The sequence below is a fragment of the Nicotiana sylvestris genome, chromosome 3 (genome assembly GCF_000393655.2).
Source record: "Nicotiana sylvestris chromosome 3, ASM39365v2, whole genome shotgun sequence".
Taxonomy (NCBI): domain Eukaryota; kingdom Viridiplantae; phylum Streptophyta; class Magnoliopsida; order Solanales; family Solanaceae; genus Nicotiana; species Nicotiana sylvestris.
In genome coordinates, this window is record NC_091059.1 from 39,885,250 (window position 1) to 39,907,744 (window position 22,495).

Consider the following 22,495-nt stretch of genomic DNA (forward strand, 5'->3'; position numbering starts at 1 on the left):
ATTTTGTATTTGAATCGATCTGGAATCTAAAATTTTGAAGAAATTACGCTCTTATAAGTGTAAACAGTTCTAAGGTTATTTAAGTCATTTTAATAGAAAAAGAGCTTATCAGCACTTTTTTATCAAATAATGCAGCAACTTATTATCAATTTCAGCACTTGTACCGAAACACGTAATTGCTTATTTATTAAATCAGTTTCAGCACTTAAAAGTGCTTTTCATCACCCAATGTTTATCAGCTACTTCAAATCAGCTAATCCAAACGGGCTCTAACTCTTTTCCCCGTATTTTTTTTAATTTTGTATAAGGAGCCTCTCATATGTCCATCAACAACTCAAATAGAACAACTCTCTTGAGTAGAAAATTTTCTATACTCCATTTCATATAGGAACGCTCTCATACGTTTATCACTAGTTCAATAAGAATCTCTCTCTTATGGTTCACAAATTTGATCAATGACTGACAGAGCTTGCCAAAAATAACATCAGCCGAACCAAATAAGAAGAATATCTAAGATAATTGCTGCATATGCACCTATGCTTCAATGAACTTCTTCACGTTCTTGATCCACATCAAGTATTCTCTGCTGTCCTTGTTGATCATGTACTCGTGCAAGAAGTTTGTTGTTCTGGGCTTGATTCCCCTGATCTCCAAATACTTGTGAAATGCTTTCTGGATGTTCTCATCCAAATCCCTGATGGAAAACAGTTAAGTGTTTCAGTTAGTACCAAAGGCCCAAGTGAAGGGAAAATTCATGTGGAGCCCAAATATAGATGAAAGAAAGTTGAATAAAAATTTTATGCTCGTTTAGAGCACCAATACTAACGAGAACTCAGGTCCTTCATAGGCAATCTGTTCATCGGCTGCATCAGGGTCTTTAATAGCTAGATGGTCAATTACAACCTCATCGGGATAAGTTGTGCAACCAAACTCCAAACATGGACCATTCCTCTTAGACACTCTAACAACAAGGGGAAGTTGAGATTGAGCGGGCCTTTCAGTATCATCATTGTCATTGCCATCCTCATCGTCGTCATCAGTAACAAGATCAGGCATATGAACTTCAACATTTATAGTTTCACCTTGATACTCTTTAGTCAAGGATATAGTCTGCTGTCCGGGATGGTCTTCAAGCGTAAAGGGGAAACCCTCAGGCACCTCATCAGCCTAAAAATAACGAGCAAGATGATCATAATCCCCAAGTAGACTCAAAAACAGGAAATAGAATATAACCTAATGCTGAAACATGAGACAGGGGACGTTCCAAGATCAATGATAGCATCCAAAGCAGATCTAGAATTGTCACTACTGCAAGTACAAAACGTTTGCCTTCTACTGAGGGAAAATAAGATGAAATGATCCGAGGTTTCACAGTGTCCCTCAAATTACAATAGCAGTTAACCGGAGATTTTAATCAAGCTTCTGAAATCATTCTATCACACAATTGTTAGATGAAACTGAATATTAGGCGAAGAAAATTATAATTCATGATTTACACTGTTGTCATTATGAACAAAACAAGGCACCGTAAAACAACTCCAAAATCTACCTTTATTATTAAGTTCCCATTTCTCCTCAAACCCTACTGGACAGACCAAAACAAAGACTAAAGAACATAGGGGAAAATATACAAGATTCATGAAAGAGATAGCAGCCTGTCACAAACTAAATAGTGTAGAGGCAATAAACAGAACTCTAATCTAAAAACTCAAAATCTGTAACATCTTCTCACCCTAACAATGATTCGTTAGGTACTCACACTTTTGAGCATAGCAGCCCTGCAGTTAACTCATCTGTATATACTGCATGAATGGAACATGAGAGACAGACTATGGAATCTGAAAATTATAATTTTGTGTCCATTATTTCTAGACTCCCTCCGTTCTATCTCTCATCTGTTCTTACTCTCTAAATCTATCCCTTCTCCTTCTTAGCTCTCTCTTTTTAGTTCTTCTATTCCTCAGTTCCTCCTTAAACTGATCAGGTGCAGAGCTTGATTGTAATTACCATTTGAATGAGGTTATTAGTAGTAATGAACAGGGGCGGATCTACCTTATCGGATCGGGGTGGCATGGCACGCCACTCGCACGCTTCCACAAAAATTCTCAATAAATATGTTGATATCTATGAAAAATGAGTTATAGATATTAAGTGACACCCAAATTACACAAAAGGCATGTGGATGCCATGGTTTAGCCTTGCTTTTGAAGTCTCTAATGTAACCCACGGGTCTGGGTTCAATTCCCTGCAACAACATTTTCTTCGTCTCTTTTGTTTTAAATCTTTTTCCTACTTTTTAGCCCTAGATTTCCTTTATTCTCTGTTGGGACTTGTGTCTTCATCTCTTCTTCCTTTTCTTTTCCTCCAACCCCCCCCCCCTTTCTTCCTGTTGCTAAAATCCCTCTATCTTCTTTCTTTTTTAAAATTTCTTTACATTAGCCTTCATATTACTTCCTACAGTTATATCTTATTTCATAAGCAATTTCTTTCGATGCGTAATTTTAAAATTCTAAATAATATATAGTTTCTCTCTTCCTGGTGAGACAACATTAATTTATACTTTGGAGTGTTTAAAATTCTAAATAATATATAGTTTCTCTCTTCCTGGTGAGACAACATTAATTTATACTTTGGAGTATAATTTGAGCAGTATCATTTGTTGGTTTTTGAAAAAGATATCCTGATTTATAGAGATTTTAAGTAGATTCTTATAAATTGATAATTTTAAAATTTTGGCTTTGAAAATAATTATCACATAACTCAACAAATAAATTGAAAAAATTAACCCAAGAATAATGATCAATTAATCAAATCAAACATAAATATATAGTACTTAAGCTACACTTTAAGAAAATTTTCCAATCGCAGGTGTACTTTCATAAAATAATTTTTTTTTATACTTTTATCTAGAAAATAGTAAATCAAGCGTAAAAAAGTTAAACTAAAATCGGACTTATTTGCCTTTTTTAAATAAAACACCTAACTCGGTTAACCAAAAATTAACTGAATCATCCATTCTTCATATTGTCTTTCTGGCTAGTGATATGTATAATATATATAGAGACACCTGCAACCTTCAAATCCTCGATCCGCCTCTGGTAATGAAAGTTGCTGTTGATTGAAGATTTAATCAAAATTAAAGTTCAGTTGGTTGCATTTCCTTCCTCAAATTCTGCTGTTATTTCCTTAAGAAGTAGGATCATAATATAGTAATTAACAGAAACAGTAAACAAAAACTCAAAGATCAGTAACGTCTTTATAGGGTGGAAAATGATAAATTGGGGAAGTAAATTAAATAGGGAGAATGAAACCTTGTTCTGTTCATCGGACTCCTCGGCAAATTGGATTTCAGACTGAATTACTTTGAGGAGCGACTCATCAGAACTTGATCGCTTCTGAGTAGAATAGAGATGCAGAGTAGAAGGAACTGAGCTTCGGAACAAGTTCCGATGGACGGCACGGCGGTCCACGACGGCGGAGAAGAGAGCAGAGTGGTGGTAACTCTGACTTCTTCGTATGGATCGAACTGCGAGGGGTACAACCTGCGAAGCTGTCCTTCTGATAACGTTAGAGAGCGCCATTTCCGGAAGGGTTTTGGTAGAGATATTTAGGGTTTTAGGTTTTTTCTTTTATTTACGAGGGTTTAAGAGAGAGGAAGAGTCAAAAGAGCAAGACGGTTCTTTTCGGTAAAAATGCTCAACTGGAAAGACAAGACTCACCCTTCACAGTAATTACTAACTTTTGTTTGGGGATTCCCTTGATGAAAGAAAATATGGTTCTACCCAAATGCGCTTTTTTCATTTTTAACCCGACAGTTCAAAATAATTACAGCCAGTAATTTAAATACAAAAACTATATAGCATTAATTATATAATATATATATATTTATCATCTATTATATTTTTGGACGGCTAAAATATAATTATCTATATTTTATTAAAAGAAAAGCAGTATGCATTGCGGTTAAGCCAAGTGGCAAGCTAAAATGAAGTCACTTGACAATTTTAGGATAACATTAATAATTAGAAATTATATATAGAAACATAATTAATGAAGGTAGTTTAATGAATCTTATAGATTTTCTCATAGATTTTCTTCTATGTTAGCTAGAAATATGGAGGTAAAAAATTAATTAAAAATTATAATAGAAAAAAAATATATAAAGACGTAAATTGAGATAACCTATAACTATTTATACTTTGGAGTAAGTTAAAATATAAAATAAAACTAAGAATTACTTAAGATATTAAAGATTTATTGAGTTTAAAAATTAAATAAATTCAAGCAGCAAAATAAGATCTTATATAAAGTATACAAATTAATTATAATGTAAGAGAAAAATTAAATAATTAACAAAAGATATTTTAATAACAAGAAAAATAAATTCATATTAATATTGATAAATCGTGCAAATGAATATTTTATACGTAAATATTACTACAACATTTGGATATAATGTGTTCAAACAATTAAGAAAATATTTTTCTATGATTAATATTTGAGTTGAGTTTAGTTAGTTTAAGTTCGAAAGCATACCATAATTTTTTGAAAATATGGTCCAATTAAGAAAATAGAATGAAAAAAATTATTTGAATTTGAAATGAGAAAGTATTTTAATTTTTATCTATATTATATTAGAATGAGTGTGGTAAAAATAGATATTAAATTCCAACAGACTAATAAAAATTTATATGACAATGTAATAATATTAGGTATTGAATAATGTAAAATCAATAATAAAGAATAGAAAAAAAACTAAGATTTTTTATCATAGGAAAAAGTGTAAAACTTATTTAAATTTGAGATGAGAAAGTTTTTTATATTATGATAAGAAAAGTCATAATATAAGTCCACATAACTCAAGTATAATAGTAAAATCACAAACTAAAAATATTGAACAATAAAAATAAATTAGAGATAATGTAAGGACATTTATAAATCATAAGTTTAAAAAATAAAATAAAGTAAATATACAATACTTAAATATATTATTAAATTTTAAATAATTTAAAATTTTCGAGCAATATTTTTGAAATAAAATAAATATTTATTTTATAATTAAAAAATTATATATTTATCTTATATTATTAAAGAAAAGTAGTTGAGAATGATATTAAATAAAGTTACGAGTTAATGAAAAGCCACATAAAACGTAATAAGACTATATATTAGATTAAAAAAATAGGAAAATTATGTTAACTTATTAGAAATTTACTATTAGAAATGAAAAGAAAAGACTATTTGAATTTGAGATTAGAAAGTTCTTAAAACTATGATGTGAATGCTCAAATTATGAATACAACAACAACAACAACAACAACAACAACGACGACCCAGTATAATCCCACAAGTGGGGTCTGGGGAGGGTAATATGTACGCAGACCTTACCCCTTCCCCGAAGGGTAGAGAGGCTGTTTCCAGGAGACCCTCGGCTCAAAAAAGCAACAGGAGCCGATATATTAGTACCATAAAAATGCATAATAAAATACCAGCTGTAAGCACGTGATTTTTGCCCTATGAAAGAATTACTCCCAAAAAATTCAAAATAAAACGATTTTTCCTTGGTGTGCAATTTTTGAATTTTTGTGGTATTTTTGTATAATTATTTGTATTTTTGTCTGTGCATGTTTATTTGTTTAAATTAATAAAAATATAAAATATGTCGCATTTCCGTTTAGTATTTATTTAAGTTTCTTTTACAAAAATGAGAAAATCATAAAAAAAATATAATAATAATGTACGTTGCATTTTAGCATTTAACGTCTAAATTGTGCGATTTTATCGTTAATTGCTATTTAAATATGCGATAATAGTTATTTGGAATTAATTAGTATTTTTTTATAAGTTAATTTAGTTTATAACTTAATTTAGAATTTTAGTTTTATTAATTAGAAAGTAGAAGAAAATAAAGCAGAATATAAAGAAAATCGGAATTGGGTTCTTCTTCAAATTCAAGCCACAAGCCCAAAAAATACCCAACCTTCCCCATGACCCGGTCCATTTTGAACCGGGTCGACCCGGTCCATAACCCAAATACCCAACACCCCCTATCTTACATTTGACAAAAACAAAAAAAAACAAGGACAAACCCTAAAAACCACCTACCCACCCCCTTCTTCATCTTCTCCCTTCGTCCCAAATGACCCCAACGTGAGCAGCTACCATGGCTGCCTCCCCCCCTCACGTCACCTTCACACACATCAACACACCCACACGTCGTCGAACGATCAGCTACCTACTGCTCCGTCTTCGCCTCATCGCCATGACAACCTGCTGCTACTTCTTCGTCTTCGTCCAAACGACCAGCCCCGTCGCTACTGCTTCATCTTCTTCATCGCACCATGAACGAGCAGTCCCATGGCTGCTTCTTCTTCTTCTGAACACCAGCAACTCCACCGTCGCACCATGAACGACCTCCCCTCAGCTTTCTTCGTCGCACCATGAACGACCCCAAGCTCAAGCTCGTTCATGGCTGCTTCCTCACAGTCCCTTTCATCCTCTTCATCGAACAACCAGCCTCGTCTTCCACCCAAGTCAACCCCAGCCACGCCGGAAACTCCCCCCTTGTCCGCAACCAGCAGCATGGCTGTTGTAGTTGTCGCTTCTTCATCGTCTTTTCTTTTTCACCATGGCTGCTGCTCAACGCACACACACAGGGGGCGTACGAACAACCTACTGCTTCGTCGATCTTCAGGTCCGTTTCCGTCGAGGTCGTCGTTTGTCGTTTTGAGTTCGTCAAGGTTAAAAGGAAGGTGGGTTTTGTTGTTTGTCGAGATCCAGTATGTCGAGTTTGTTTGTTCGAGTGGTCCGTTTTCTGTTCGAGCTCGTCGTTGTTCATTTCCGATTAGTTAGTGTAAGTTTCATTTCTTCCGTATTTTTTATTTTGTATTTTTTTTTGATATTCTCGGATCTGAAATCAGTAAATGTTTGATTCTTGTTTTTGTTCGTGCTTATCGTTTCTTGATTTGTTATTTTTTATTTTTAATAAAGAAATTGTTAGTTTAAATAAAGTATTGTTAGATTTAAGTTGAAGTTCGATCGATTATTTCTTCAGTTTGTTTTATGTTCTTGTTTAGTTTTAATATAGAAGAGTGTTGGTTTAATCGCTTAAATCCGTCATCTTTGTTGTTTAATTTATATTTAATTCGTGTTCATATTTTTTTTCGCTTGAAGTTCGTTTTTAATCCAGTGATTTATTGTGAATTTATGTTTTGGTTTAATTTTTGATTTAGTTTAAATCATTCCTCTTTGTTATGATGTTGTTTTATTTAGTTTGAGTTCAACGGATGTTGAGTTTAGTGATTTAAATCTACATGTTTGTCTTGTTGAGTTTGTTGATATGAATCTGACTCTGTTAGTAATTCATGAATGTTGTTAATTTGGCAAGTTTATTATGCAGAAGTTGATTATTTGTTGATGAAATTGGATTAGGAATTGGTTATAGCTGTTATAGTTTGGTTAATTGATTTAGGAGGATTGGATATAGCTGATGGGGTAGATTGGTAAATTGCAGTATTTTCAGGGGTAAAATGGTAATTTCAGTAAGGTCGGAGGGGTATTTTTGGAATTAAAAATCTGAACAATTATTTATTTTGAGTGCTCTGTCCAATAAGATTAAATAATTTTTTTTATAATATTAAAATAATCAATAATGGGGGGACAAGACATAATGGTGGGGAATAATGTACTTGTTTAATCGAAAATGGGGAACAAGAAATAGTGGGATTACGGGGCTCAAGAAAAGTTGTTTAAATAAATAATAATTGTATTTTTTATGTAGTAGTGAGTTTGGTAAGAGAAAGTGGTTGTTTTTATTATTTGATTAATTGATTAAAGGGTTTGGGGATGGGAGATAAATAAGATAGACTTGATCAGATTTTAAAGGGGACAGAAAAAAGAAAGAAGAGAGAGAAAAAAAGGGAGTTGAATTTTAAGAGAGAGAAAAATTCCGAAAATACTAAGATTTCAAAAATAAAAAGAAAAACATTCTGGAAATTCAAAATAAGAGTAGTATACACCCGATATACAATATAAATATTCTGATATACGGATTCAGAAATTAAGGGTTGAACATTAATTAGTCTTTCAAATCTGAAAAGATTCCCTTGGCTTCTGCCCGTTGATTGTTGTCGGTGTTTCTGGATTTTTATCTTGATTTTAAAATCTGTCACTGGTTTCTCGTTGCTGGGTGTTACTGGTTGCTGGGTGTCGCTGTTGTTGTATGCTACTGAATTTCTGTTGATCTCCCTTTTCTTTTGCTTCCAATATCAGGTACACAACTGACACGCTGATTATTGTAAACTGAAACATGAGGCATGAATACAAAAAATGAAGAGTTGAAGTTCTAAATTTATTTTAATTATATTCTGAATTTTATTTGTATATATAAATTATTTAGTTTACTCTAATCAGAATCATGTAGTTGTTAATATATATAGTGGAACATCTAACGATAGCTTAACAGACGAACTATCTATATATTGCCTAAAAAAAAAATGGTGTAGTAACTCCGTCTAGTTAATTCGTTATTGTTGGATGATTATCATGTCTCAAAAAGCACGTTAGTTCATCAAACCAATAGACCATTTAGGAACTTGTAGGAATGTTGTTTAGTTAAATACTATTGGTTAATTTCAGCATGTAAATGGTTTAGAATTAAAATTAGATTGCTAAGTTTTTTTTTAATTTGACAAACTGTGAACATGCCTAGTATAATGTAACTAGGTAGTAACATGTGAATAAGATGACCCAGGTCTAGTTTATACCATACACGTTGAGTCTGGGCCCGCATTGGCAACAGATTGCCCCGCTTGCATCATTTTTAGAATTTATGAATCATATTCGAAACACAAATATAACAACTCAAGCATGTAAATAAATTAAGACATTTTTCTCTTTCATTTTGTAGAGACAATTTTAATAGAAAAAATGTAGGCACTTTAGGATTATCCTTTTAAAATAAATGAGATGAGTCTCGCCCAATAATACACACAAATTGCGGGGCCCTTGATAAATGTTTAATTAAAATTACTTAGACTTCGGGATGAGCCGTTTTAGCAAATTCCACGGCTTTACCTAGAAATAATAATACGCTAATTGCTGTAGGCGCGCATTTTAATAATCTTACCCTCTTAAACTCGGGTGCGCATTTATGCGACCCAAATCCAAATCCCAAAACATTGAATAAAAATGTGTTCCGGATTGCGGGTGCATTTCATGTGACGCAATCCAAAGACATGTTTAATCCTAAAACATTGAATAAAAATGTGTTCCGGATTGCGGGTGCATTTCATGTGACGCAATCCAAAGACATGTTTTTAAACGATGTTCACATTCTTTTGAAATATAATAATAAAAGCGGTAAAGAGTTAAAACTTGCACATGAGCTCATAATTGTATAAAATCAGATAAATAAGCCGAATATGACAGTTGAGCGACCGTGCTAGAACCACGGAACTCGGGAATGCCTAACACCTTCTCCCGGGTTAACAGAATTCCTTATCCGGATTTCTGGTACGCAGACTGTAATATGGAGTCATTCTTTTCCTCGATTCGGGATTAAAATTGGTGACTTGGGACACCCTAAATCTCCCAAGTGGCGACTCTGAAATAAACAAACAAATCCCGTTTCGATTGTCCTTTAATTGGAAAAAACTCCTTCACCCCTCGCGGGGACGGAAAAAGGAGGTGTGACAGCTCTGGCGACTCTGCTGGGGAATTATTGACCCAGAACCACTGGTTCAGGGTTAGAAATTCGAGCTTATATAAATTGTTATATTTGGTTTATCTGATTTTTTTACATGTTTTGAGCCTAATGTGCTAAATGTTGCTTTTACCGCTTTGATATTATGTGAACTGTATATAAACTGTGCCGAAACCCATATCCTTTCTGAGTCTTCTAAATCATGAAGAAGGGTGTACTTCGTACGACTTCTTTTCTGTATAGTGTCAAATCCCAATTTAGAACGAGGTTCGGACAAGTTGCTAAGCCGGTGAAGCTTCTGTATTCCCGGTACGCTGCCCCCCCTCGGCTCGAGCTGTCCGCTCGGGTAAGCCAGGTCTAGAACAAACACCCAGGTTCTGAACCTAGAATAACTCAACTTCATGACGGATCCCTAGTAGGAACGCTTATCTGCATCATGTGCAATTTTTGACTTAGGGGACTCAACACATGGGTTGAGTCCGTCTAGGAATAGCAACCCGAAACAGAAAAGACCATCCTGATGCATCCTACTCACTGCTTGTGCACTTATCTGCTTTGGACTTGCATGATGACCTGTTTTTGAATATTGAGAAAAAATTAAAGAAAAAAAAAAGAGAAAGAAAGGAAAATAGCAGTGTATAGTGTTACTCTTCTGTTTTGAAAAAATAACAATGTTCAAATACTGGCGAAATTCTGCCGAAATTTTGGAAAAAATGAAAAAAAAAACGAAAAATATTTTTTTATATAGTTTGTTTCACTCAAAAAAGCAAAAGAAAAAAATAGAAAAGAGTCTCTTATTTTTAGGTTGAAGAATAGGTTGATCATTTTGTTGAAAAAAAATCTTCACTTTGTCTTGTTTTCAAAATGAAAAAAAAAAAAAGAAAAAAAAAATAGTTTGTCTTGCCATGAAAAATAAAAATGAAAAAAGAGTCTTGTTTTTAAATGTTTTTTTTTATTTATTTGTTTATAAAAATGCCAAAAATGAAAATAAAAAGAGTCTTGCGTTGAACGTGGTTTTATTATTTGTTGCAATATATATATATATATATATATATATAAATCCAACAAGAAAAAAATCCAAAAATATTTTCCATTATTGATGTCTTTAGAAAGTCGTTTTAATTGTTTTAAAAAAATAATAATAAAAAATAAAATAAAAAAATAAAAAAAATATTTTCTTTTAATTTCTTCCAAAAAAATCCGAAAATATTTTCATTCTTCTTTCAAAATTGAAAATAAAAGTCAAAATTCAAAAATAATTTTTAAAAGCATTTCTTTCATTGAAAGTAAAATTCCAAAAATATTTTCTTTCTTCTTTAGAAGTTTCTCTTTCAAAATTCAAAAAAAAAAAATTCTTTAGAAATCCCTCTTTGAAAAAATGTTCCATTTCTTCTTTATAAGTCTTTCCTTCAAAAAATAAATAAAAATAAAAAAATTATATAATAAAAAAAAGTTAGTTTATTTACTTTATTCATGATGTCCCGAACTATGCGGGTTTGATTCTCACCGGATGTGAGATACGTAGGCAACCCTCATCAGGTCCAACCTCCCCTTTTGCTAAAATAACCAAAAACAAACAAATAAACAAAAAATATGTCAAAGTTTTAATTTTGTCATAAATAAGTCGGGTGATGCTGTTTTGTCAAAAATAGCCGAATGTTCCAGAAAGGGACGCCGGAAGGCTGACCTTGCATAAACAACCACTTTTTGGGTCATTTTTTTTAGGATTTTGGTCCAGTTGACTCACAGAGCCTTAAAAATCTTCGTCCCCGAGGCGCTGAAGGGCCGTGTTTACAACACCAGGTTTTCATTGTAATTTAAAAAAAACAAAGAGTCAGCGGTCAGGTGAACACCGTTCGGATTTTTAGTCAAAAATAAGCCAAGCCAGCTTCGGGCGCGTCTTAAACTGTTCTTGCCGAAATAGCCTCAGAGTATCTTTCAGTTGTCGAAAGGCTATTTTCGTAAAAGAATGGGCAAGTTTGTAAAGTGTCATAAAATAATCCTCTCTGGCCTCAAAATTCATATGAAATTTGGAAGGGGCCACATTTGCAAAAAATAACTGTTTGGTTGCATTTGTCAAACGGGGAAAGGAACTGGCCGTTTGTTTTTGAGTTTGTAATTCTTTGATTAGAGTATGCGAGTTATTTGATTTTCGAGGCTGTTTGTTGTCTTTTGTCAAAGTCTGTTAATATGGTCAGTTTTTTTTAAACTTTTGTAATCAAGTTTGTTTTAATATGAAAATTGAAAATTCCAAAACAAAAAAAATGTTTTATTATTATTTATCTTTTATTGGTCCGAACTACGTAAGGTCTGATTCATGCGGGGTCATGATACGTAGGCAATCTCCATAAGATTCGACCACCATTGGAAAAAAAAATAAAGGAAGGTGTGGGAGATTTTCAAAGGGGCACAATTACAAGAAGCCGGAACGACACACTTAACTGAAGTGAAGGCATGATAGAACGTTTTAACTGCTTAGGTGCTCTGTATCTCTGATATATGATTATCTGTCAAATGCCCTAACACTAATGTGATGGCTTCACTTTGTTGTGTTCATATCAAAAAGTGGTTGGTTGTGGTAACTCCTCCCTGCAAAGCAAAGTCAAAAGACAATGACTCAGAACCTCAGAACCAAGTGGGTCGGTACTGATGACCGACAACAACTGGTCGAACGGAACAACGGGTTGGTAGAAGAAGTGAAAATGCTGAGACAGCATGTGGCAGACATGTATCAGGCATGGATGACTGGGAAAGCACCACCCCCTCCACCGCCAAGCTTCTTGAACTCTGTCATTACCCAAGCACCCAATACCATAACAGAAGATCCCCCATACTCTCCATCCCAACCCGTTTATGGCAGTTTTCCCAGCTACCCGAGTAGCTCCATCACTCGTCAACGCTACTCCCCTCCTCGACACTACTTCTCTCCACGAGACTCCCAAAGACATGCTTCACTTTCCAAATACCCAGCTTCACAGAAGGACTATCCACCCTTACAAGCCTACCGGAAGCCCCCTGGATCAGGTTTCCGGCCCAATCAAGCATTTAGGAACGAGAGGTTGCTGAAACGAGGAAAGGCTCTCACCCTATTGGAGTATCTTATGCAAGTCTGTTTGAAAGGCTAAGGCATGCTGGCTTGATTGAGCCGCTCCCCGCATATACTCCAGATCCACGTGCAAGAAACTTTGATCCGGCAGCACGATGCGCATACCACTCCAATGTCAGAGGGCACAACATTGAGAGCTGTCATAATCTGAAAAGGGAAGTAGAAAAAATGATCCAAAAAGGGCGGATTGTGATCACTAACAGTGACATGGAGCACTCGAACCCTATCGAGAACTTGTTGACGGAGGTTGATGATATTGAAGTTGGCAATGGTCTGGTCAATACTGATGCGAAGCTCAGTAGCTAAGATGCCAGTTTTGATAAAGTGGGAGGACGCTCCGTTCCTTGGTTAGCAAGAGAGAAGCTTTTGGTGGCTTATTTTGTTGTCATTTCTGTTGTCCGGATTGTTAGGGTTGTAATTCGGATGTTGTCTTGTGTCAAACTTTCTTATCTTTCCATTTTGTCATAACGGTTTGTTTAAGTTTTGTCCAGGTTGTTTTAGGATTTTGTTCTGCTTTGTTTTTACCATTTCACCGGTATTCTAATGCAAAATCCGGTCTTTTATTATTTCTAGTCATCTTTTTGTTTAGTCCTTTTATCATTTTTGTTCAGCGCCGATTCTCGTGACATGACATGCGTACACAGTTTGGGCCTAATCTTAAAAGTTAATCATAAAACCCCGGAAAGGTGATCAGAACGTTTAAAGGAAATAAGAACGGTTTGAGATTATGTGAAGCCCGAGCCATCTGAAACTGGGGCAAATAAAACATAAAGAAAAACCATAAAATCAAGTGAGAGTATTGCCCAATGGTGCTTTAAAAATGACAAAAGAAAAAGGCAAATGTATGCATATGGTTATCAAGTCCGGCACAATCAGAAGATGTGGTGAATATTTAATGGTGTTGTTTGTGCTTGGCGTGTTTTGAAGATTGGAATGACGAAGACATTTTATTCTTCTATCTAAACACTTTCTCCTTCGCTAACCCTTTGAACCTTATTTGTTTTCTTTCATACCACTCTTTCGGAATCAGTAGCAAAGAGTAGAAACACAAACATAAAAAAAGATAAGAAAAGAAAAAGAAAAAAAACACAAAAAGAAAAAGAAAAAAAATCAACAAAACGACAAAAGAAAAATGAAAAAAAAGAAGAAAAGAAAAATGATAACAAAAAAAAAAGTCAGAAGAAAACAAAGGAATTGGGAACTACGTTTGATCTGATTCCTCAAAGAGGATACGTAGGCGCCTCACGGCTCGGTCATGGTGTAACAAATATTAAAAAAAAAAAATAATCCCCAAGCAAGAAATTGGGGCAAGGGTGGCGCTTGTTGTAAACAAATATGGTTCTGAAGGTTGTAATTTTGAACCCCAAATTGATTTGTTTTTTGAGCCTTTAATACCCTTTCTTTTTAGCCTATCCAAAAACCCACATTACGGTCCAAAGAAAGACCTTCTGATCAGTCTTCAAAAGATACCAAGTTAGACAAATGAGAGTCTTACCGGTGAATATAACACTCTATTCCACAGCAGAAAGGACTCTAATCCCCAGCAGAAAGAGTCATATCGGCAACACTCCAAATCCCCAGCGGGAAAGTGATACAAATGAGAGAGTCTTATCGGTGAAAATCTTTACGGACACCATAAGGCGATGAAAGCTGAGAGAAAAACCAAAATGAGAGAGGCTTGATAGTGAAAACCCTTTGGGCACTACAAGTCGAATAAGATTGAGAATCATATGGGGAATCACCAAATGAAGATCTTGAAAGACGATTGACGGCGGAGGATAGGCCACATGTGCATGTCATGACCATTAGAGTCGGTATCTGCGTTTGATAGGTTTTTATTTATAGTTTCTTTTGTTAAAGAGTCATCTTTTTCCTTTGTCTTTTTATTCTGTTCCCTTTTATCTTTTCCTTTCATAGAAAAATTCCCCAGTAGAGTCTGTTTGGTCAGAACAAGTGAGAAATGACTTCAAAATCTGCCATCAGCTTTCCAATTATGATCACAATCCGATCATAGCCCCTTTGGCAAAGAACACAATCCGCTCTTATGCCACACTAAGATCTGCCCAATGCCCAATCTTAGCCCCCGTTTGAAACACTCAGAAACCCTCACGTTTCTTTCTTGTTTCGACCCAATGGATCCACTCTCTAGATCCCTCTCTGGATACTAGTTTTGGGATACCAATTTCTGGATACCACTGACTAAGGCCAAGGCACCTATTTATAGCACATAGGCTGCCTTTGACACTTGACAGCACATGGACACTTGTTGTCTAGCAGTATTCTGTCACAAAACAGATTACAAGGGGCACTTTACATGGGGGACCAGCTTTTCAAAGGGGCATAACATCCAAATGGGCTAAATCAAGAAAGGACAAAACAAGGAGAACGATGAGCATGATTTGGGAAATTCATACGAGACTAAAAGGTCGGGGAAATGCCAGTTTCCGAGCTATGCCACAAAAGAAGAGGGATTCCCCCAGTAGAAAGGGATTATCCCCAGCAAATAATATCATCCCCAACAAGTTTTGGAACGCAGAGCAAGGAAGGAGAAAGGGAAAAGCCCTCCCAGTAGGAGTATCACGACCAACCACCGCGTTTTAAACTAACAAATTTTGTTTGATTTGAAACAGGTAAAGGAAATGACATTGATGACAGAAATGCATGCCACAAGGGAGATTATCAAACTGGGGCAGAAAATTTTCCTTTCATTTAGAAAATTTTCTGAAAGACAGATACCCATTCGGGGAAGAATAAAGATAGCACCAGTCTCAAGGAAAGTGGTCTTTGAACCAATTTTACCCCCAGCATAACAAGTTTTAATAAAAGAAGTTGTTCCCCAGCGGACAGAACAAAAGGATGAAACTTGTGCTCGGAAAAAGCAAAATGCTAGTATCATTCCCGGCAGCCTTCAGAAGAGTAAAGCACTAGTTTTGAAGGAATCAAAATCCCCCAGCAGTGTTATCTTCAATAGCGTTATCCCCGGCTGATAACATTTTATCCCCAGCAATGTTGAGAGAAAAAAGTTTTGAAGGAAGTAGCTTTAGAGAAAAGGGGAAGAAAGGAGACTCCCCAATAATATTATTCCCCAACAGGTAAGTAAATAATTCCCCAACAGTGTTATCCCCAGCAGTCTCGGGGAAAGACAACACGAGCTTTTAAAGGAGATAACCATCCCCCAGCAAGGCCACAAATCGGCCACCATAAAAAAAACTGATAAAATTTTCTTTGCTTGAGAGTTGAAACAGGAACAAAGCAGCGCAAGGGAAAAAGAAAAGAAAAAAAGGAATTACAAAGGTAAGTTTCTCAAACCTTTGATCTTTACATTTTCCTCCTAGGATAAAAGTCCTAGTCTGATGAAATTTTCTACTGAGATATCAAATCTTAGTCCGATGAATCTTTCTCCAAAGCTCGAAAGGAGCTTGATTTATTTTTAAAGTATTAGAGTTGAAGTCAGGAGTCCGCCTGAAGAAAGGAAAGACGATTTATTTTTAAAAGTTGTTGAAATCTCGCCAGCCTAAAGAAAGGAATGACATTTTATTTTCAAAGTTGTTGTTGAAGTCAGGAGCCCGCCTGAAGAAAGGAAAGGCGTTTTATTTTTAAAAGTTGTTGAAATCTCGCCAGCCTAAAGAAAGGAATGACATTTTATTTTCAAAGTTGTTGTCAAGGTCAGGAGCCCCCCCTGAAGAACAGAATGACGTTTTATTTTTAAAATTTGTTGAAATCTCGCCAGCCTAAAAAAAGGAATGACATTTTATTTTCAAAGTTGTTGTAGAAGTCAGGAGCCCGCCTGAAGAGAGGAAAGGCGTTTTATTTTTGAAATCTCGCCAGCCTAAAGAAAGGAATGACATTTTATTTTCAAAGTTGTTGTTGAAGTCAGGAGCCCGCCTGAAGAGAGGAAAGGCATTTTATTTTTGAAATCTCGCCAGCCTAAAGAAAGGAATGGCATTTTATTTTCAAAGTTGTTGTTGAACTCAGGAGCCCGCCTGAAGAGAGGAAAGGCGTTTTATTTTTTGAAATCTCGCCAGCCTAAAGAAAGGAATGACATTTTATTTTCAAAGTTGTTGTTGAAGTCAGGAGCCCGCCTGAAGAGAGGAATGGTATTTTATTTTCAAAGTTGTTGTTGAGGTCAGGAGCCCGCCTGAAGAAAGGAAAGGCGTTTTATTTTTAAAAGTTGTTGAAATCTCGCCAGCCTAAAGAAAGGAATGACATTTTATTTTCAAAGTTGTTGTTGAAGTCAGGAGCCCGCCTGAAGAGAGGAAAGGCGTTTTATTTTTTGAAATCTCGCCAGCATAAAGAAAGGAATGGCATTTTATTTTCAAAGTTGTTGTTGAAGTCAGGAGCCCGCCTGAAGAAAGGAAAGGCGTTTTATTTTTAAAAGTTGTTGAAATCTCGTCAGCCTAAAGAAAGGAATGACATTTTATTTTCAAAGTTGTTGTTGAAGTCAGGAGCCCGCCTGAAAAAAGGAATGGCGCTTTATTTTCAAAGTTGTTGTTGAGGTCAGGAGCCCACCTGAAGAAAGGAAAGACGTTTTATTTTTCAAAGTTGTTGATGAAGTCAGGAGCCCGCCTAAAGAGAGGAATGACGAATTTATTTTCAAAGTTGTTGGTTGAAGTTGGGAGCCCACCCATATAATAGAGGAATACATTGCAAGTCAGTAAAGCAGAAGAATCCAACAGGAATCCCCAACGGGAAACAATAAAAATCCCCAGCACCGGAAAGCGGAAAGTTGCAACAAGAGATCCCAGCGCAAAATCAAGCGCATGAGTCAAAAGGGAGAAAAGACGCATCTTGAAAGAAGCGGCCTGTGAACATTGAATTATGCCCAGCATAACAAAGCTTAATGAAGAAAGCCATATCTCCAGCGGACCGAACTAGACAGTGAGAATTGGTATTCAGAGTAGCAAAAGGTCGGTGTCACCCCCGTCAGTTCTCGGAAGAAAGAAGCACTGGAATCGACGCAAGCCGACAAGAGAGCAAGGTATCAAGAACAAATGGAAGATAGATAGGATCTTGTAATCCGTAGTCTAGCCTAACTTCTTGATTTTTCTTTTAAGCATGGTGTAATAAGGAGGTCAGCAAACAAGTAAAAGTAGCATACAACAGCAGTAACATTGCAGTCCCATGGTAGTCCCAGCTACCAAAACTTCCCAAACTACATTGACCTGATTCCTGTTTTAGCCCAGGATATGTAGGAAACCTCTGAAGCAAAGGTTCGGTCAAATCTTTCAAAAAATGCTTCACACGGAGTACTAGGATGGGCAAAAATCGCTCACTTTATCTTTGCACGAAAATCCTTCGTGTCTTCGGGCAAAGAGGGGCAGCTGTAAGCACGTGATTTTTGCCCTATGAAAGAATTACTCCCAAAAAATTCAAAATAAAACGATTTTTCCTTGGTGTGCAATTTTTGAATTATTGTGGTATTTTTGTATAATTATTTGTATTTTTGTCTGTGCATGTTTATTTGTTTAAAAAATATAAAAAATAAAATATGTCGCATTTCCGTTTAGTATTTATTTAAGTTTGTTTTACAAAAATGAGAAAATCATAAAAAAAATATAATAATAATGTACGTTGCATTTTAGCATTTAACGTCTAAATTGTGCGATTTTATCGTTAATTGCTATTTAAATATGCGATAATAGTTATTTGGAATTAATTAGTATTTTTTGATAAGTTAATTTAGTTTATAACTTAATTTAGAATTTTAGTTTTATTAATTAGAAAGTAGAAGAAAATAGAGCAGAATATAAAGAAAATCGGAATTGGGCTCTTCTTCAAATTCAAGCCACAAGCCCAAAAAATACCCAACCTTCCCCATGACCCGGTCCATTTTGAACCGGGTCGACCCGGTCCATAACCCAAATATCCAACACCCCCTATCTTACATTTGACAAAAACAAAAAAAAACAAGGACAAACCCTAAAAACCACCTACCCGCCCCCTTCTTCATCTTCTCCCTTCGTCCCAAATGACCCCAACGTGAGTAGCTACCATGGCTGCCTCCCCCCCCCCTCACGTCACCTTCACACACATCAACACACCCAAACGTCGTCGAACGAGCAGCTACCTACTGCTTCGTCTTCGCCTCATCGCCATGACAACCTGCTGCTACTTCTTCGTCTTCGTCCAAACGACCAGCCCCGTCGCTACTGCTTCATCTTCTTCATCGCACCATGAACGAGCAGTCCCATGGCTGCTTCTTCTTCTTCTGAACACCAGCAGCTCCACCGTCGCACCATGAACGACCTCCCCTCAGCTTTCTTCGTCGCACCATGAACGACCCCAAGCTCAAGCTCGTTCATGGCTACTTCCTTACAGTCCCTTTCATCCTCTTCGTCGAACAACCAGCCTCGTCTTCCACCCAAGTCAACCCCAGCCACGCCGGAAACTCCCCCTCATCCGCGACTAGCAGCATGGCTGCTGTAGCTGTCGCTTCTTCATCTTCTTTTCTTTTTCACCATGGCTGCTGCTCAACGCACACACGGGGGGCGTACGAACAACCTACTGCTTCGTCGATCTTCAGGTCCGTTTCCGTCGAGGTCGTCATTTGTCGTTTTGAGTTCGTCAAGGTTAAAAGGAAGGTGGGTTTTATTGTTTGTCGAGATCCGGTATGTCGAGTTTGTTTGTTCGAGTGGTCCGTTTTCCGTTCGAGCTCGTCGTTGTTCATTTCCGATTAGTTAGTGTAAGTTTCATTTCTTCCGTATTTTTTATTTTGTATTTTTTTTTTGATATTCTCGAATATGAAATCAGTAAATGTTTGATTCTTGTTTTTGTTCGTGCTTATCGTTTCTTGATTTGTTATTTTTTATTTTTAATAAAGAAATTGTTAGTTTAAATAAAGTATTGTTAGATTTAAGTTGAAGTTCGATCGATTATTTCTTCAGTTTGTTTTATGTTCTTGTTTAGTTTTAATATATAAGAGTGTTGGTTTAATCGCTTAAATCCGTCATCTTTGTTGTTTAATTTATATTTAATTCGTGTTCATATTTTTTTTGCTTGAAGTTCGTTTTTAATCCAGTGATTTATTGTGAATTTATGTTTTGGTTTAATTTTTGATTTAGTTTAAATCATTCCTCTTTGTTATGATGTTGTTTTATTTAGTTTGAGTTCAACGGATGTTGAGTTTAGTGATTTAAATCTACATGTTTGTCTTGTTGAGTTTGTTGATATGAATCTGACTCTGTTAGTAATTCATGAATGTTGTTAATTTGGCAAGTTTATTATGCAGAAGTTGATTATTTGTTGATGAAATTGGATTAGGAATTGGTTATAGCTGCTATAGTTTGGTTAATTGATTTAGGAGGATTGGATATAGCTGATGGGGTAGATTGGTAAATTGCAGTATTTTCAGGGGTAAAATGGTAATTTCAGTAAGGTCGGAGGGGTATTTTTGGAATTAAAAATCTGAACAATTATTTATTTTGAGTGCTCTGTCCAATAAGATTAAATAATTTTTTTTATAATATTAAAATAATCAATAATGGGGGGACAAGACATAATGGTGGGGAATAATGTACTTGTTTAATCGAAAATGGGGAACAAGAAATAGTAGGATTGCGGGGCTCAAGAAAAGTTGTTTAAATAAATAATAATTGTATTTTTTATGTAGTAGTGGGTTTGGTAAGAGAAAGTGGTTGTTTTTATTATTTGATTAATTGATTAAAGGGTTTGGGGATGGGAGATAAATAAGATAGACTTGATCAGATTTAAAAGAGGACAGAAAAAAGAAGGAAGAGAGAGAAAAAAGGGGAGTTGAATTTTAAGAGAGGGAAAAATTCCGAAAATACTAAGATTCCAAAAATAAAAAGAAAAACATTCTGGAAATTCAAAAGAAGAGTAGTATACACCCGATATACAATTTAAATATTCTGATATACGGATTCAGAAATTAAGGGTTGAACATTAATTAGTCTTTCAAATCTGAAAAGATTCCCTTGGCTTCTGTCCGTTGATTGTTGTCGGTGTTTCTGAATTTTTATCTTGATTTTAAAATCTGTCACTGGTTTCTCGTTGCTGGGTGTTACTGGTTGTTGGGTGTCGCTGTTGTTGTATGCTACTGAATTTCTGCTGATCTCCCTTTTCTTTTGCTTCCAATATCAGGTACACAATTGACACGCTGATTATTGTAAACTGAAACATGAAGCATGAATACAAAAAAATGAAGAGTTGAAGTTCTAAATTTATTTTAATTATATTCTGAATTTTATTTGTATATATAAATTATTTAGCTTTACTCTAATCAGAATCATGTAGCTGTTAATATATATAGTGGAACATCTGACGATAGCTTAACAGACGAACTATCTATATATTGCCTAAAAAATAAATAAATGGTGTAGTAACTCCGTCTAGTTAATTCGTTATTGTTGGATGATTATCATATCTCAAAAAGCACGTTAGTTCATCAAACGAATAGACCATTTAGGAACTTGTAGGAATGTTGGTTAGTTAAATACTATTGGTTAATTTCAGCATGTAAATGGTTTAGAATTAAAATTAGATTGCTAAGTTTTTTTTAATTTGACAAACTGTGAACATGCATAGTATAATGTAACTAGGTAGTAACATGTGAATAAGGTGACCCAGGTCTAGTTTATGCCATACACGTTGAGCCTGGGCCCGCATTGGCAACAGATTGCCCCGCTTGCATCATTTTTAGAATTTATGAATCATATTCGAAACCCAAATATAACAACTCAAGCATGTAAATAAATTAAGACCTTTTTCTCTTTTATTTTGTAGAGACAATTATAATAGAAAAAATGTAGGCACTTTAGGATTATCCTTTTAAAATAAATGTGATGAGCCTCGCCCAATAAAACACACAAATTGCGGGGCCCTCGATAAATGTTTAATTAAAATTACTTAGACTTCGGGATGAGCCGTTTTAGAAAAATTCCACGGCCTTACCCAGAAATAATAATACGCTAATTGTTGTAGGCGCGCATTTTAATAATCTTACCCTCTTAAACTCGGGTGCGCATTTATGCGACCCAAATCCAAATCCCAAAACATTGAATAAAAATGTGTTCCGGATTGCGGGTGCATTTCATGTGACGCAATCCAAAGACATGTTTAATCCCAAAACATTGAATAAAAATGTGTTCCAGATTGCGGGTGCATTTTATGTGACGCAATCCAAAGACATGTTTTTAAACGATGTTCACATTCTTTTGAAATATAATAATAAAAGCGGTAAAGAGTTAAAACTTGCACATGAGCTCATAATTGTATAAAATCAGATAAATAAGACGAATATGACAGTTGAGCGACCGTACTAGAACCACGGAATTCGGGAATGCCTAACACCTTCTCCCGGGTTAACAGAATTCCTTATCCGGATTTTTGGTTCGCGGACTGTAATACAGAGTCATTCTTTTCCTCGATTCGGGATCAAAATTGGTGACTTGGGACACCCTAAATCTCCCAAGTGGCGACTCTGAAATAAACAAACAAATCCCATTTCGATTGTCCTTTAATTGAAAAAAACTCCTTCACCCCTCGCGGGGACGGAAAAAGGAGGTGTGACACCAGCAATATAAGAGATATGAAATACAGAATACGAAATACGAAATAGATGGTTGGTATAGTACAACTAGCAGGTAATGCCCTGCATCAATAGACGACCAATGACATTCTTAGTCTAACTCCTAACTGACTAGTCTCACTCTATTGTGCTGTAGAAA

The 22,495-nt window shown here is 35.5% G+C and overlaps 1 protein-coding gene across 1 annotated transcript; it reads right to left on the minus strand.

Annotated features, from left to right (window-relative positions):
* Positions 1-352: 352 nt before the first annotated feature.
* Positions 353-3,713, minus strand: LOC104249837 (uncharacterized protein At2g39795, mitochondrial-like). Its single transcript, XM_009806335.2, has 3 exons — positions 3,312-3,713; positions 827-1,167; positions 353-694 (listed from the first exon to the last, which is right to left on the minus strand). Exons 1-3 carry the CDS (start codon positions 3,579-3,581, stop codon positions 535-537), a joined length of 771 nt encoding a protein of 256 aa, XP_009804637.1. The 5' UTR covers positions 3,582-3,713; the 3' UTR covers positions 353-534.
* Positions 3,714-22,495: the final 18,782 nt, after the last annotated feature.